General features: G+C 27.0%; 4 protein-coding genes across 4 annotated transcripts; 2 read left to right on the top strand and 2 right to left on the bottom strand.

The window, feature by feature from the left end:
* Positions 1-1,717: 1,717 nt before the first annotated feature.
* Positions 1,718-2,059, bottom strand: HO173_009303 (uncharacterized protein; the record flags this gene model as incomplete). The annotated part of the gene is made up of 1 exon (XM_037311194.1): positions 1,718-2,059. One exon carries the CDS (start codon positions 2,057-2,059, stop codon positions 1,718-1,720), a length of 342 nt encoding a protein of 113 aa, XP_037161851.1.
* A 2,374-nt stretch (positions 2,060-4,433) lies between these two features.
* On the top strand, positions 4,434-4,756 carry HO173_009302 (uncharacterized protein; the record flags this gene model as incomplete). The annotated part of the gene is made up of 2 exons (XM_037311193.1): positions 4,434-4,533; positions 4,575-4,756. The coding sequence occupies 2 exons, from the start codon at positions 4,434-4,436 to the stop codon at positions 4,754-4,756; spliced, it is 282 nt and encodes a 93-aa protein (XP_037161850.1).
* A 77-nt stretch (positions 4,757-4,833) lies between these two features.
* On the top strand, positions 4,834-5,129 carry HO173_009301 (uncharacterized protein; the record flags this gene model as incomplete). Its single annotated transcript, XM_037311192.1, has 2 exons — positions 4,834-4,933; positions 4,975-5,129. 2 exons carry the CDS (start codon positions 4,834-4,836, stop codon positions 5,127-5,129), a joined length of 255 nt encoding a protein of 84 aa, XP_037161849.1.
* Positions 5,130-14,617: 9,488 nt separating this feature from the next.
* On the bottom strand, positions 14,618-15,028 carry HO173_009300 (uncharacterized protein; the record flags this gene model as incomplete). The annotated part of the gene is made up of 1 exon (XM_037311191.1): positions 14,618-15,028. One exon carries the CDS (start codon positions 15,026-15,028, stop codon positions 14,618-14,620), a length of 411 nt encoding a protein of 136 aa, XP_037161848.1.
* Positions 15,029-17,207: the final 2,179 nt, after the last annotated feature.

Here is a 17,207-nt window from a genome sequence, read left to right as displayed (position 1 = left end):
TATTTTAAGTTTTACGCGAGCGTTATAAATTAAAATAAAAATAATAAACTTTTTATATATTACTTCTTTCTTTTTTTCTATTTTTTTTATTTATTATAATATTATAATAATTAAAAAGATAATTAGAAAAATACTTAGAAGTTATACTTTATTTTCTTTTTATAAAATATCTTTTAAATATTATTATTTATAAATTTAGTAAATATATATATTATAAAATTAATATAATAGTAATTTTATATAGTAAGAAGATAAATAATAATAGAATTATAAATAATTTATTATTAAAAATAAAAGATAAGATTTTTTATTATTATAAAGTAAAATTAAATTTATAATTTTAATTATATATATAGAAGTAGATAATATAAATAATCTTTAATAAATATTTCGCGATAATAATCTTTTAATTAAATTTTTTTATTTTTATCGCTATTAAGATCTTATAATTATTTAATTAATATTAAAAATTATAAATATAAAGCGATAGAAAAGCTCTTTTAGAATTTTGATATTATTAAATTCTATTAATATATAATAATTTTTAAAATATATAATTTATTTAAAGTTTATTTATAAAAAGTATATAATATTAATCTTAATATAATATTAATTATAAGAGATAAAGTTAAAAATATAAATAGATTTAAAAGTATAAATTTAAAGAAATAGAAAAAGATATTATAAGAGGTTAAAAATATATATTTTTATAAATAATAAGATCGATTATATTATAATATTATTAGATATTAATATATATAATTTTTTTATTTAATATTTTAAAAAGAAAATATATATTTATATTAATTATATAATTAAATCTAAATAATTAAAAATAAAAAAGCGCTATTAATAATAATAAGAGTATAATTTTATAATAGAAAGATTTAATAGAGAAGAAAATATTAAATAATTTTATCTATCTTATAATTTTAAAATAAATAAAAAAAAAAAAAAATAAGAGATAAGTATATTATTAAATAATAATTTAAAATTATTAATTAGATTATTTAATATAATTAAGTAATTTTATAAATAAAGATTATTTCTTATTTTTATAATAATTTAATAATTTTAATAGAGAATTTTATTATAATATTAGTCTCTTTAATTATTATATAATATATTATATATTATTAAAGCTAATAATTATTAGTTATTATTAACTATCTATTTTATATATATAAATATTTATATATTTTATAAATTAATAATTAATTTTTTAATTATAATTATTTTAATTTCTAATATATCTAATATTCTACTTTTAATAGATTATAAACTTAAAAATAAATAAAATAATATTAAAATATTCTTATACTTTCTAATAGATATTAAATTAAATTTTTAATAATTGTTTATAAATAGATATATCTTATAGCGATAGCTTATTTTTTTAATTTATATTTATTAACGAAAGAGCTATCGCTATCTAATTCTTATATAAAAAATATTAAATTAAAATTTTTATTTTATTTAAGATTCTAAAATAATATAAATAAATTATTAAAACTTTTAGATTATTTTAAGATCTTAAAATTGTCAGGACCAGCATAGGTACGATATTAGTATGGGTGAGGTAGATAGGATAATAAGGCTACCGAACTATGTATGTGGGAAGGAGGCATGATATAGTAGGAGATGCCTCCGCCAAGGCCCGCTAGCCATAGGGCTGAGCGGTGTGTCAAGGGTACGCTCGTAACACTACCCCCCCCTCTCAATAGCCATGGCCCCCATGGCTGGTAGACCGGAGATGCACGCCCATTGCTTGCCTTGTTTCTCCAAACATCCATAGTCCCTGCAGACCTTGACTGGAGAGGATTTGCAGAGGTGTAGCGGTAGCAGTCCGAGTCTTGGCGTTTTTCTGAAGAACATCGGATGGTTTCAATTCGTCCAAAAACACCATGTCCGAGGTTTTGCCGGATCGCATGCTGGTCTTGACTGTGCTATGCCTGCCATACCCATATTGTCCTTCAGAGATCCCGGAGATATAGCAACATCTTGCCTGCGTACCAGCAAGATTCTCCGAGTTCTTCTCCTTGCCCAGTCTTCTTGCCATAGTCCTCCACTTTTTTTTTTTTTTTTTTACCTTCAACACCTACTGGCAGCCTGGCCTGGGAGCTTCACTGTAGATTTGCCCTGTGTCTCCCATGCTCTTGCCATCAAGTCTATTTATTTTATCCTTTGTCTTATTTGATTCGTAGGCTTGATAGGGAGGTAGGGAAGAATCGAATGTGTTGAATGCCATTTGGTAGCAGGCTTCACTATGTGTGTTGTCGACATGCTCAGTGAAGAGGTCGAATCGTAGTCGTTTCGGGGCTGTTCCCGTCGCCGTTGTAGCAGGCTCACTGTGGTGGGGTGGTGTTGTCTGTCAATTTCTTTCTGATTCGCTTGCAGTACGAATGGTCCAGCGGTGCTTTATCCCTCCTGCTGTCCAGAGGCCGTTCCGTCATGCCGAAACGAATTACCCGTTTGGTGGGCTGACCCAAGGATACGATGCCTCAAGTTCCTGTCTTGACCTCAACCGGTCGTGGTGTCTTGGTCTCAAGTTAGTATCTTGACAAAGCCCTTGCCAGCGCGTTTGTTTATTAACCATTCGTCCGCTAATCCGAATGGGCGTGAGTGTGCGTTGATTGGCCCGTATGTGTTTCTCTTCGCCGGGTGTACGAAGGAGCCTTATTATAATGTCAGGACCAGCATAGGTACGATACCAGTATGGGTGAGGTAGATAGGATAATAAGGCTACCGAACTATGTATGTGGGAAGGAGGCATGATATAGTAGGAGATGCCTCCGCCAAGGCCCGCTAGCCATAGGGCTGAGCGGTGTGTCAAGGGTACGCTCGTAACAAAAATAATATAGATAAACTATATAAAACTTTTATATTATTTTAAAATCTCGAAATAATATAAATAAATTATTAAAATTTTTAGATTATTTCGAGGTTTTAAAATAATATAGATAAAATATTAAAAATCTTTATATTATTTTAAGATCTTAAAACGGGTATTTAAAGCCTCGGTACTCTTTCTATTTTTCTTTATCGAGGTTTTTTATAGATTTAATAAGATTAGATAAATAATTAATCTCGAATATAAAGTGTAAATTTAATAATTAATATATATAAAATATAATATATTAAGATTTAGAAAATCTAGCTTTTAAGACTATCGAGGAGTATTATAATATTAACTCCTTTAATTAGTATATATAAAAGAATAAGGTAGGGCTGAACTAGAAAACCTTGAATTTATATGTGCAGCCAATCATAAATTTAGGGTTACTACGCTCTTTAGTTAGACCGACTAAGTTAGCCCGCTAGCCCTCTCGAGCTCCCTTATCAAAAATTTGTGTGTAGAAGTTTTATACTCTAAAATAACCAGCTCCCTATAGATGCTATTTCTTCATAATTTCGTAAATTATAGAGCTTAGTTTACGCTTTCTAACGCTGTAAAAATAATGAAGTTTAGTCTACTATTGGTGGATAAAATAAATATTCAAATATGGTAGTTATGATAGCCATATCAGACGCGTCCGGGATCGAATAATAATCCTTTCTCCTATTTATTTATTTATGTAACTATTATTCTTCCACCACTCTATCAATTCTATTAATTCCATTAATATAAACACAATCGTCCTCGGTACCCCTCGCGGAAACGTTACTAAACGCTTCAGGCACGTACACCTCTTTTACCCGCCTCTTAGAGCCCCTATTAACGCGAATCTGTTACTGCTGGTAATCGAGGCCTTAAGCGAGCTTAACAGCTACCTACTACTGCTCATAAACGCGTTAGAAAGCCCTCAAAAAGAGCCCGAACGGATTTACAGCCATCGTCCTCCCCCTATATACTACTCGACCAGCCGCTTAGTCAATATTACCTATCCTATCAGCTCAGTAATCCACTTAGTCAGCCACTCAGCTAACCACTTAGTCTGATACTCTATAAGAGGAGGAGTAAGAGGAGGAACTATAACAGGCAAATGCGGAGAACACTGCGGAGAACACTATGGAGAACACTGCGGAGAAACCAAGCGGTAACAAGGCCACCATCGTCAAGAACACGGCTCAGCTCTCCGAGATCCCACGTCATATACTCTCCACGGTTTCATATCAAATCATCACTCAGCAAGCGGAGAACACCACTGCAACTTGGTCTATCATCCCCACTGCATTAAGGAGTAAGAGAAGGAACTACAACAGGCAAATGCGGAGAACACTGCGGAGAAACCAAGCGGCAACAAGGCCACCATCGTCAAAAACACGGCTCAGCTCTCCAAGATCCCACGTTATATGCTCTCCACGGTTCCACATTAAATCATCACTCAGCAAGCGGAGAACACCACTGCAATTTAGCCTGTCATCCCCACTGCATTAAGGAGTAAGAGGAGGAACTACAATAGGCAAATGCGGAGAACACTGCGGAGAACACTATGGAGAACACTGCGGAGAAACCAAGCGGCAATAAGGCCACCATCGTCAAGAACACGGCTCAGCTCTCCAAGATCCCACGTCATATCAGTTATCCACTCAGTCAGCCACTCAGCTAGCCACTCAGTCTGATACTCTACAAGAGGAGGAGCAAGAGGAGGATCTACAACAGGCGAATGCGGAGAACACTGCGGAGAAACCAAGCGGCAACAAGGCCCCCAGCACCAAGAACACGGCTCAGCTCTCCAAGATCCCACGTCATATGCTCTCCACGGTTCCACATCAAATCATCACTCAGCAAGCGGAGAACACCACTGCAATTTAGCCTGTCATCCCCACTGCATTAAGGAGTAAGAGGAGGAACTACAACAGGCAAATGCGGAGAACACTGCGGAGAACACTATGGAGAACACTGCGGAGAAACCAAGCGGCAATAAGGCCACCATCGTCAAGAACACGGCTCAGCTCTCCAAGATCCCACGTCATATCAGTTATCCACTCAGTCAGCCACTCAGCTAGCCACTCAGTCTAATACTCTACAAGAGGAGGAGCAAGAGGAGGATCTACAACAGGCAAATGCGGAGAACACTACGGAGAAACCAAGCGGCAACAAGGCCCCCAGCACCAAGAACACGGCTCAGCTCTCCAAGATCCCACGTCATATGCTCTCCACGGTTCCACATCAAATCATCACTTAGCAAGCGGAGAACACCACTGCAACTTAGCCTGTCATCCCCACTGCATTAAGGAGTAAGAGGAGGAACTACAACAGGCAAATGCGGAGAACACTGCGGAGAACACTATGGAGAACACTGCGGAGAAACCAAGCGGCAACAAGGCCACCATCGTCAAGAACACGGCTCAGCTCTCCAAGATCCCACGTCATATGCTCTCCACGATTCCACATCAAATCATCACTCAGTAAGCGGAGAACACCACTGCAACTTGGCCTGTCATCCCCACTGCATTAATATGGTACATCACTGCGGCCTCTGCAGGAGAAACATCGGACGATGCATATTTGAACGAATTGAAACCGTCCGATGTCTACAGCTATTTCATTATTCGAAAAATTTCCCTGCGGCAGGAGATATTGTGGGATTCACACCACTAATTGGCACGTTGTCTCCATTTCTTTCCGGTATTTCGATACTTCTTGCCATAAGGACATGGCCTTTCTCTGTTTTTTATAGGCAATTATTACGGATTAATCCTTCACACTCGATATACCTTCCTAATTAGGCCTTAGCGCGCCTCTCTTCGCATATATGTGCCTGCATACCACATAGATTAAATTAATTTTATAGTAGTGGAAGTAGGTCAAAAACGCACAGCAAGCGATCAGAGTTCGATTTGACTTAGAAAAATCCAACTCCATGAATTTAATTCATGGGCCTTTACTTATATAGTATAATAAGATAATAATATTATATTAATAATCTCTCGTATTATATAGATAAAAGATCTTTTTAAAAGAAGTAAATTAATTAATTTTTAATATTTTTTAATCTCTTATAAAGTAATAGCTAAATTATTATTAATTATATATATATATATTACTTAATAAAATATTATATTACTATACTTACTTTCTTATTTTTAATATTAATTTTTAGTCTTTATAAGTAAAGATCTTAAAATACTCTTTCTAATAATCTTTATATCGAGAGCGTAAATAATTAAAAATTTATTTTATTTAATTTTTTTCGCGATTATCTTTTTATAATTAGAAGATTTTAAAAAAAAAATTCGATTTAAAGTTTTAATATAAAGATTAAATAGATAATTATTCGACTAATTATTTATATTATTAAAAAGATTATTAAAATTTATATTATCTTTTAAATAAGTTAATTTAATATATAAATTAATATTACTATCTTTATATAATAATAATATAATAAAATTATTATTAAAAATAATAATAATTAATAATATATTATTATTAAGTTAGATTAAGATAAATAAAATAAAATAATTATAATATAAAATATTAATAAAAAAAATATAATAAGATATTAAGAAAGAAAAAAAAGAGAATTTTTATTTATAATTTTAATATTTTAAATTTTATCTAGTATTATATTAGCGAAGTTTATTAAATTTAATTTATTAAATTTAATTTATTAAATTATATTATATAATATAATAATTATATTTTTAATTATTATTATAATTATACTAATTAATTTTAAAGAAATTAATTTTTTAATTAAAAGATTTATATCTAAATATTTAATAATTATATATTAGAATTTACTTATTTTAAATTCTAGATATAAATATTTTTATTTTTAAATAAGATAAAAAAATTATAGATTTAAAATTAAATATTATTAAGAGTTATCTACTATTTTCTATTATATTTTAATTATTTATAATTATTAATATACTCGTTAATAAGAAAGATATATTATTATTATATAAATTTAATTATAATATTAAATATAATTTTAAAAATTAAAATTATTAAATATAGAGATATTTATTAATAAGAAAAGTATATTATTATTATATAAATTTAATCGCGATATTAATAGTAATTATAGAAATTAAAGTTATTAAATATAAGAATATTTATTAATAAAAAAGATATACTATTATTATATAAATTTAATCGCGATATTAATAATAATTTTAGAAATTAAAATTATTAAATATAGAGATACTCGCTAATAAGAAAGATATATTATTATTATATAAATTTAGTTTTAATATTAATAATAATTTTAAAAATTAAAGCTATCGAATATAGAGATATAATTTTTAATTTAATATAGATTTTAGAATAAGAAGCCTTTTCTCTAACTTTTACGGGCGTATATTTATATTTAAATTAATTTAAAAAGTTTTATTTTATAAATATAAAATATATAAAGTTATTAGATTAAGTATAATAGTTAAATATTATTAATTAAGCGTAATAAATAAAATAATAATTAAAATATCTTATTCTTAACTTAGAATAATTTTTCTTTTATTTATTATATATTTTTTTTTATAAAAACTACGTCTAGACTTTAATAATATTATATTTTATTATAATTATTTAAAAAGCTATATATCTTTTAATTATAAAGTAATTCTTTTTATATAAAATATATATAATTAAGCCGCTAGATATTAGTTAGTAATTTTTTTTATTTATAATTATTAAAGAGTAAGTTATATTATTAAAATTACTTATTAATTTTATTTTTATAATTTCTTAAAATATATTTAATATAGAGATTTAAATTTAAAGTAAATTAATTAAATTTAAAGTTATATAAATTAAGATTTTCTTTATTACTTAAATAAATATAATTTAAAAAATAATTAAATTCGTTAATTTCTATAATTCGCGGATTTTCTTTAATATATAGATTTTAAAGTTTAATTAATAATAATATAATTAATATATATAATTAATTTATTACTTAATTTAGATATATATAATTAATATAATTATATACTTTTCTTATTTATAATTATATTTTTTAAACTTTATATATAATTTCCTAATCTTTATCTTCGCGAAATTTTATCTTTATTTTATTTTAATTATTTAAATAAATCTAAATTAGTAATTAATAAATTATTAAAAAAAAATTTAATTTTTATAAATATTAAATTAATAACTTTAATAGATAATAATATTATATATTAATAAATTATAATTAATATTATAATTAATTATTATATTAAAAGATATAGCGCTATTAAGCGTATACTTACTTTATAAAAATAATATTATTAATTTAATTTAATTATAGAATATAAAAAAAAAAAAATTTTTTTTTTTAGATATAGATAATATTATAATAAACGAGTATATTATAATATAATTATTATAATAATAAAAAGAATTTTTTAAAAAAAAGAGTAAATTAGAAAAGAATAATATTAAATATTTATTATTAAGCTAATTAATATTATATAACTAAAATTTTATTAAAATAAAATATTATTTAAAGATAAATTAAGTTTAAATATTAATTAGAAAGCTAATTAGAAAAAGAAATTAATTTCTTTTTTATTAATATATATTATAGAGCTATATATAAACGCTTCTTTCTATATTTTAAATATACTTTAAATATTTATAATTATATATATACGCTCTCTCTTATATTTTATATATTTTAATATTCTTTATATACGCGATATATTTATTAAAGATAATCTTATTAATCTAATTAATTTCTATTTAATCTTATATTTATTAATTATAAGAAAAGCTCTTTATTTTAATATTATAATTTTATTAATTCGTTATTCTTAAATATCGAGCCGTTTATAATTTATAATTAATTTATTTACTCTTTTCTCTTCTTCTATTCTAAAAATAGAAGAAGATATTATTTCTTTTTTATCTTTATTTATAATAAATTAATTATTATTTTTATAAGATTAAAGATATTAGCTTAAAGATAATATTATTTAATTAAAAGCGAAGAATATAATACTTTAATATTTTAATATCTAAATAAAAGATATTATAATATTACTTAAATAGAAGAAAGTTATATTAATAAAAAAGATTTTAAAATTTAAAAATAATCTTAGCGCGATAAAAGATTTAATTTTTATATATAAAAGATTTAAATAATAATTAGTTTAATTAATTAAATTATTAAAGTATCTAAATTAAATTTTAATTCTATATTAATATCTAATAAAATTTATTTAATAGTTTTAAAATATTAATATACACTCTTATTAATATAGCTAGCGATTAGAATATTAATTAAATAAATATAATTTTTAATCTTAATAATTAAAATAATATAGTAATAAATAAGTATTAATATTAAAGTAAGTAAAATATATATTATATTAAATAGAGAAGCGTTAATAGCTAGACTAATTAGAGTTTTAAATTAATTAAATTAAATACTAATTCTATATTAGCGTTATTATATATTCTTAAATATATAATTATTAATTATAACGTTAATTAAAAAGAATTAATTTTTAATTTAAAATATTAAGAATAATATAGCGATATATTATTAAAGCGGTATAAGTTTTTATTATAGCGAGAAAATAGGATTTATATATTAAATATTAATCTTATTTTATTTCTAATATTTTATTTATTTATATATTTCTTTTAATTTCTTTTTAAATATCTTAATTTTAAGATATTAGTTAGATCTTTATTTAGTATAAATTTAATTTTCTTAATTAATAATACTTAGTATAAGATATTAATAAGTATATTTTAATATAAAAATAATAATAAATTTTACTTTCTTTTTAATATTAATAATAAAAAATAATAGATATAATAATAAATAAAGATAGTATAGATTATATAGAATTAATCTAAATCTAGTAACGATTATTAATCTATCTATTAAGACTTAGAAATTTAAAAATCTTAGAAGTAAATATAATTTAACGAATATACGCTCGTCGGTTTTAGAGAGTTATATATTATTTATTATTACTATAATAAGATTCTAATTTATTTATTTATAGATTATAAAATAAATAATATAATAATATATATGTCACAGTAAGCTGTCGTGACTGCATAGGTATATGGTTTTATCTATCTTCGTATCTGTTAAGGAGGTATCTTGGTAAGAATCTTAGCTTAGTATTATAAGTAGTTACTTCTTAATAGAAGAATAACCATCTTTACTATATACTACTCTTATATCTATATTTTTATATTACTCTTATAATATAATAGTAATATTATTATTTAATATTAATTAACTATCGAATAATTTAGAAGCTTCTTTATTATTATCTATTTATTTAATAATACTTTATTACTTAATTTTTTATAGCTATTCTACTATCTAAGTCTTTCGCTAACGCTCTTTTATTTATTAATTAAACTACTATCTTACTAATCTAATAAATAATTTTAATCTAATAAAATATCTTCTTAATATCGACGTCGTTTAAATCTATATTAATTAAAGAATAATTATATTAGCCTTTTAAATCGACGACTTTATTAAAATAGTATATTTATATCTTAATCTATTAAAGCCTTCGATAGTATCTATAATTCGATATTTTATTACTTATATTCTTAAGCCCTTAGAGCTATTAAGATTTTTATTTATATTATAAAATAATAAAGTAAGAACTAGATTTAATTCTTTAGAATTTAAATTATTAATATTATAGCTATTAGATTAGACTATTAATAAGCCTTTCTTTTATAAGATAGTTAGAGACTTCGAAAATCTTACTATATAGCTAGTAGAGCTACTAAAGCCTTCTTTAATCGATATTACTTTATTAAATTTATCTTTATTAAGCTCTCTCTTATTAGCTATATAGAAATCTTTAGAAATTATTTAAATAAGAAGCTTTATATTAATAAGCTTATCTAATAAATATTCTTCTTTTATATTTAAGATCTCTATAAAAATTATAATCTACGATAATATTATAGCTTCTAACTTTTCTCTCGATTATTAATAGTTTTAGTAAGATATTAATAATACTATTTAAAGAGCTATTATCTAAGTATTATAGAATCTATAAATATTATTTAGCCCTATAGACTCTATAGAATAATTAGGGCTATAAAGTCTATCTAGAAAACTATTTATTTTATTAAATACCTTCAATTAATAGAATCTATCGAATCTTAATTACTTCGATTTTTATCTCGATAAATCCTATAAAGAAGACGAGATCGTTATAATTAGTAAAGATATCTACTTTTATAGCGTTATTTTTTTTATTAAATAATTACGGGATATAGCTATTATAAAAGACTTTTCTATAATTAAAATTAATTTTAATATAATATTAAGAGATATAGCGTTATTATAATATATTATTAAATTATTAAATCTTAAGAAGCTTAATTTATAAGTAGATAATAATATTAAAAAATAATATAAGATATTATTAAGATAATTTAAGGAATCGATTAAAGTAGTATTTATTTATCTTACTACTAAGAAGTATATTCTAATAAATATATATAATAAAAAAAAGCTTTCGAGCTATATATAAGTAGTTATTTATTATATAAAATCTATTAATATAGATAATATCGAAAATTAATTAATATTTATCTATTAAGATATTATAGTAAACTTATATACTTTTATAGACTTATCGTCTACTATAATATCAATTTCTTCGTTTATTTAAGTATTTAAATTAAAGAAAGATATATAGTTTAAGATATCTAGATCGTTTTATTAAAGGTTTTAATAAAGTCAACTACTATAGTAATAATGTAATAATCAAATCTTTTAATAAGGCCTTTAATAAGATTAATTAAATATTAATCGTTAAGATTAATAGAATTACAGAAATTAATTATTTAATTTCTTTTAGTCTTAGTTCTATTCGCGATAGCCTTTTAACTACTAGAATAAATCTTATAATAAAAAATAATACGCTTATAATAATTAATAGTACGATTATTAATTAAATTAGTAATACGCTTCGTAAGATAATTATTCGCTTATTATACTATTACGCCTTTAAATCGCTAATCCTCTAAATACGTTAGATTCGATATTCTCGAATTAATTTAAATAATTAAACCCTTTTTAAGATAGAAGGTTTTTAAGATAAGATAATCGCTATTAAAGTAATAGAGATAAGTAGTTATAATAGTTATAAGGTATCTATTATAGCTAGACTACTATTTACTAAGTTAATTATAATAATTAAATAATTTATAATTAAGCTAATTATATTAATAAGAATTAATCTAATATCTTTTAAAAATATAATAAAGTATAAGAAGCTTATTAAGGCGAATTGTCTAAGAAAAGCTCCGCTGATAATTATAAAGAATAGTTATATAAAGAGGCCTATATTAACTTTATCGATATTTATATAGTTTACCGAAACTGCGATATATTATTCGCATTAAAAACAAAACTCCATAAATACTTACGGGAGGGCTGTCTGCAAGAGCCTTCCGCAGCTAAGCAGGAGGGCTGTCTGCAAGAGCCTTCATCAGAAGTCTCCTGCCACCAAGGCTCCTGTTCTGTTGAAATCATTGACTCTGACTCCACCGAGAAGTCCAACCTAGGCACGGGACTTGCTTTTCGAGGGTGGAACTATGCTCACATCTTTGTACGCCTGCAGCTTAACGCCTCGATGTGAGACACAAGCCTGGCAAGGAACACATTGTGCCAGACGCTCTTTCACGCCTTGTAAGCACCGGTAAGTCAACGCTATCCGAAGACCACTCGGAGCTTAATATCTTGTATATCTATGTTACGCAAGTAATAGATTATAGTAGCGTTTATAGTTACTCTACTATCGTAGTAGAGATAAACGAAGTCTTTTATAGTAGGCTTCTTATTAGATATAGCATAGATCTATACTAGATAAGGATTATCGGTATTATAGATATTAATGTAACGCTGATAGCTAAGGGCGAGAGCGTCGAGCTTTTTTTTTTATAATATTATAGACTCTAACCTTATTTTTTATAAAAATAAATTTATCGATCTTAAACGATTATATATACCCTAATCGCTAATTAAAGATATTCTCGAAATCGCCTATAAAGATAATTATCTAGATTTTAAAAGATCTTTTAATATAATCTTTAAATTATAATATATATAAGAATTATTTAAATATCTTTATAGCTATATTAAGTATTATTCTAAGTATCTAATATTATAAACTCGCCGCTATAAGTCTTATAATTACCTATAGCCTATAGAGAGTTCTACTCTATCTTTTCACACCTTAACGCTTAATTTCATTCTTACTATATTACTATTTAATAAGAGATTTAATTATATAATAACCGTTATAAATAAGTTTATAAAGCGAATTACTTATATCTCTAATAAATCTATCTAAGATATTAAAGAGTAAGTTATTACTTTACTAGATCGCCTCGATATAAATAATTAAGAAATATTAAAGATCTTACTATCTAATAGAGATTTTAAATTTCTATTAGAGCTATAGAAAGCTATATTCGATAAATTAAAAATTAAACTATTATACTTTATTATCTATTATTTCTAGATAAATAATAGTAGTAAACGCATTAACTAGACGGCCGAAATCGCTTTATACTTCTATTTATATATTCTAGAGAAGCCTTTAATATAGTCTATTATTCTTCTATATATATAAGTACTTCTTAATAATATATAATCGACTACTATAATTAAGTTATCGAATAAGCTCTTCTATAGATTCCCTCTTAATAAAGCTCTTAATCTTATTATATTATTCGAATTATTATAATAAATATATACTATTATTAAAGTTAAAGTTATCGATATAATAAGCTTTATCTAAATATTTTAAAAGTTTTATTATAATTATAAGTATTAGTCTATATACTTTAAAAAGAGAGATAAGATACTCTTATATCTATATAAAGACTATTCTATTTTATAATCTATTAATATTATTAAGATAAATAAAATTAATTAATATTATATTAGTTTTTTCGAGATTATTATTAAAATAAATAAATAAGTATATCGCTTTAATATATTTAATTATTAAAGAGTTTATCTTATATTCTCGATAGTATAGCTAGAACTATAGCCCGCTAATATTAATTTTTTTTATAGACTATTATTAAAAAAGCCTAATTCTATCTATATAAAAGGCGATATTAATAATTATAAATTATATAAGCTATAGTTCTTACTTAATAAACGTATTAGACGTTATAATAAGAGTTAGTTAATTAAATATCTAATATATTAGAAAGAATATAATCTTAAATATAATTAATAATATAATATTAAGTATCTAGGCGATACTCCGAAATTGATGAGAGACTACGAGACCGCTATATCAAACTATAAGACCGACCTATCTCTATCTCCGCTACTATCTCCACTATCAACGACGTATTTATAAAAGCCTTCCGCAATCGATTATGCTACTATATTATTACTACCTCCGCTATTAAAGCTACTACCTATAAAAAAAAATATTTTTTTTTTTTTTTTTTTTTTTTTTTTTTTTTTTTTTTTTTTTTTTTTTTTTTTTTTTTTTTTTTTTTATTTTTAATTAATTTTATTTTCTAATAATATTGGATTTTTTAAGTCAAATGGAATTTTAGCCCTAGCCCTAAGTCAAATCGAACTCTGATCGCTTGCTGTGCGTTTTTGACCTACTTCCACCACTACGAAATTAATTTAATCTATATAATATATAGGCATATATGTGCGGAGAGAGGTGCGCTAAGGCCTAATTAGGAAGGTATAGAGAAAGGCTATGTTCTTATGGCAAGAAGTATCGAAATATCGGAAAGAAATGGAGATAACGTGCCAATTAGTGGTGTGAATCCCACAATATCTCCTGCCGCAGTGAAATTTTTCGAATAATGACATAGCTGTAGACATCGGACGGTTTCAATTCGTCCAAATATGCATCGTTCCGGAGTGATGATTTGATGTGGAACCGTGGAGAGCATATGACGTGGGATCTTGGAGAGCTGAGCCGTGTTCTTGGTGCTGGGGGCCTTGTTGCCGCTTGGTTTCTCCGTAGTGTTCTCCGCATTCGCCTGCTGTATTGACTTCTCTTGCACTGGCTGAGTGGATTGGTGTGAGACCGTGGAGAGTAGGCCTGTTGTGTCACTGCTGCTGATGACTGTCTCCGTAATGTTCTCCGCAGTGTTCTTCATAGTGTTCTCCGCAGTGTTCTCCGCATTTGCCTGTTGTAGTTCCTCCTCTTACTCCTTAATGTAGTGGGGATGACAGGCTAAGTTGCAGTGGTGTTCTCCGCGCTTGCTGAGTGATGATTTGATGTGGAACCGTGGAGAGCATATGACGTGGGATCTTGGAGAGCTGAGCCGTGTTCTTGGTGCTGGGGGCCTTGTTGCCGCTTGGTTTCTCCGCAGTGTTCTCCGCATTCGCCTGCTGTATTGACTTCTCTTGCACTGGCTGAGTGGATTGATGTGAGACCGTGGAGAGTAGGCCTGTTGTGTCACTGCTGCTGATGACTGTCTCCGCAATATTCTCCGCATTTACCTGCTGCAGTGGTTCCTCCTCTTACTGAGTATCGGGCTGGTGTGAGACCGTGGAGAGTAGGCCTAGCCGGGCCTGTTGTGTCACTGCTGCTGATGACTGTCTCCGCAATATTCTCCGCATTTACCTGCTGCAGTGGTTCCTCCTCTTACTGAGTATCGGGCTGGTGTGAGATCGTGGAGAGTAGGCCTGTTGTGTTACTGCTGCTGATGACTGTCTCCGCAATGTTCTCCGTAGTGTTCTCCGCATTCGCCTGTTGTAGATCCTCCTCTTATTCAACTGAGTGCGAGGGTACCGAGGGTAAATGTGTTCATATTGGTGGAATTGGTAGAATGGTGGAAGAAGAATGGTTACACAAATAGGTGGAAGGATTATTATCCGATCCCGGACGCGTTTGGTGTGACTACAATATTTGAATGTTAGTTTAACCCATCTATCGCTGGCTTGGGAGGAGTATGTAGGGGAGGATGTATCCGTTTGGGCTCTTTTTGAGGGCTTTCCAACGCGTTTATGAGCAGTAGTAGGTAGCTGTTGGGCTCGCTTGCGGCCTCGATTGCTAATAGTAGCGGATTCGCCGAGGGGTGGCCTGGGGGTGTCAGTAGGGCCTCTAAGAGGCGGGCAAAAGGGGTGTACGTGCCTGAACCGGACTCTTTTTGAGGGCCTTTCAACGCGTTTATGAGCAGTAGTAGGTAGCTGTTGGGCTCGCTTGCGGCCTCGATTGTCAGTAGTAGCGGATTCGCCGAGGGGTGGCCTGGGGGCGTCAGTAAGGGGCTCTAATTGGGCGAGGGGTACCGAAGACGATTATGTTTATATTGGTGGAATTGGTAGAATTGGTAGAATTGGTAGAATTGGTAGAATGGTGGAAGAATAACAAACAGGTGGAAGGATTATTATCCGATCCCGGACGCGTCTGGTGTGACTACCATGACTACCATATTTGAATGTCCATTTAATCCACCAATAGTAGGCCAAACTTCATAATTTTTACAGCGTTAGAAAGCGCAAAGCGAGCTCTACAATTTGAGGAATTATGAAGTAACTGTATGTATCGCAAGCTGAGTACTTCAAAGTGTAAAACTTCTACATACAAATTTTTGATGAGGGAGGCGCGGGAGGGCTACCGGGCTGACTCAGCCGGTCTAACCAAAGAGCGTAGCGAACCCGAATTGATGATTGGCTGCACATACAAATTCAAGGTTTCCAAGCTCAGCCCTACCTTATTCTGTTATATATACTGATAGATATATGATTTTACCTACTTTCGTACCTGCTAAGAAGGTATCTTAGCAAGAATCTTAGCTTAGCATTATAAGTAGTTACTTCTTAGTAGAAGAACAATTATCTTTACTATATACTACTCTTATATCTACATTTCCATATTGCTCTCATAATATATTAAATTTAAGAAATATATTAAGAAATTTAATTTAAATAGTTTATAATAAATAAACTTAATTAATAGTTATAAAAATTAGATATATTTTTAAGTTAGATAATATAAATTATTAATAAATAAAATAATAAATAGAATATCTAATTTACTATTTACTCTAAAAAAGATAATATTAAAATTCTTTTATAATATTAGAAGATCGAAAGCTTATACGCTAAGACTTTTTAGAATAATTTTATCGCTAAATTATAAATATTAATATTCTATTTATAATTACTAATAATTTTAAAATATTATAATTTTTATACTATTTTAACTCTAATATATAATTAAAGTTAATATCTATTATAAAGAATTGATTAGTAGAAAAAGCTATAAAGCTAGAGATAAAATTATTAAAGAATTTATTAATTAATAATATTAAAGTCTCTTTAATTTTAAAT

The sequence above is a fragment of the Letharia columbiana genome (genome assembly GCF_014066305.1).
Source record: "Letharia columbiana isolate WasteWater2 chromosome Unknown Sc0000039_s0, whole genome shotgun sequence".
Lineage (NCBI taxonomy): Eukaryota > Fungi > Ascomycota > Lecanoromycetes > Lecanorales > Parmeliaceae > Letharia > Letharia columbiana.
The sequence above is the reverse complement of the archived record's forward strand: the minus strand, read 5'-3'. Positions and strand labels throughout refer to the sequence as shown.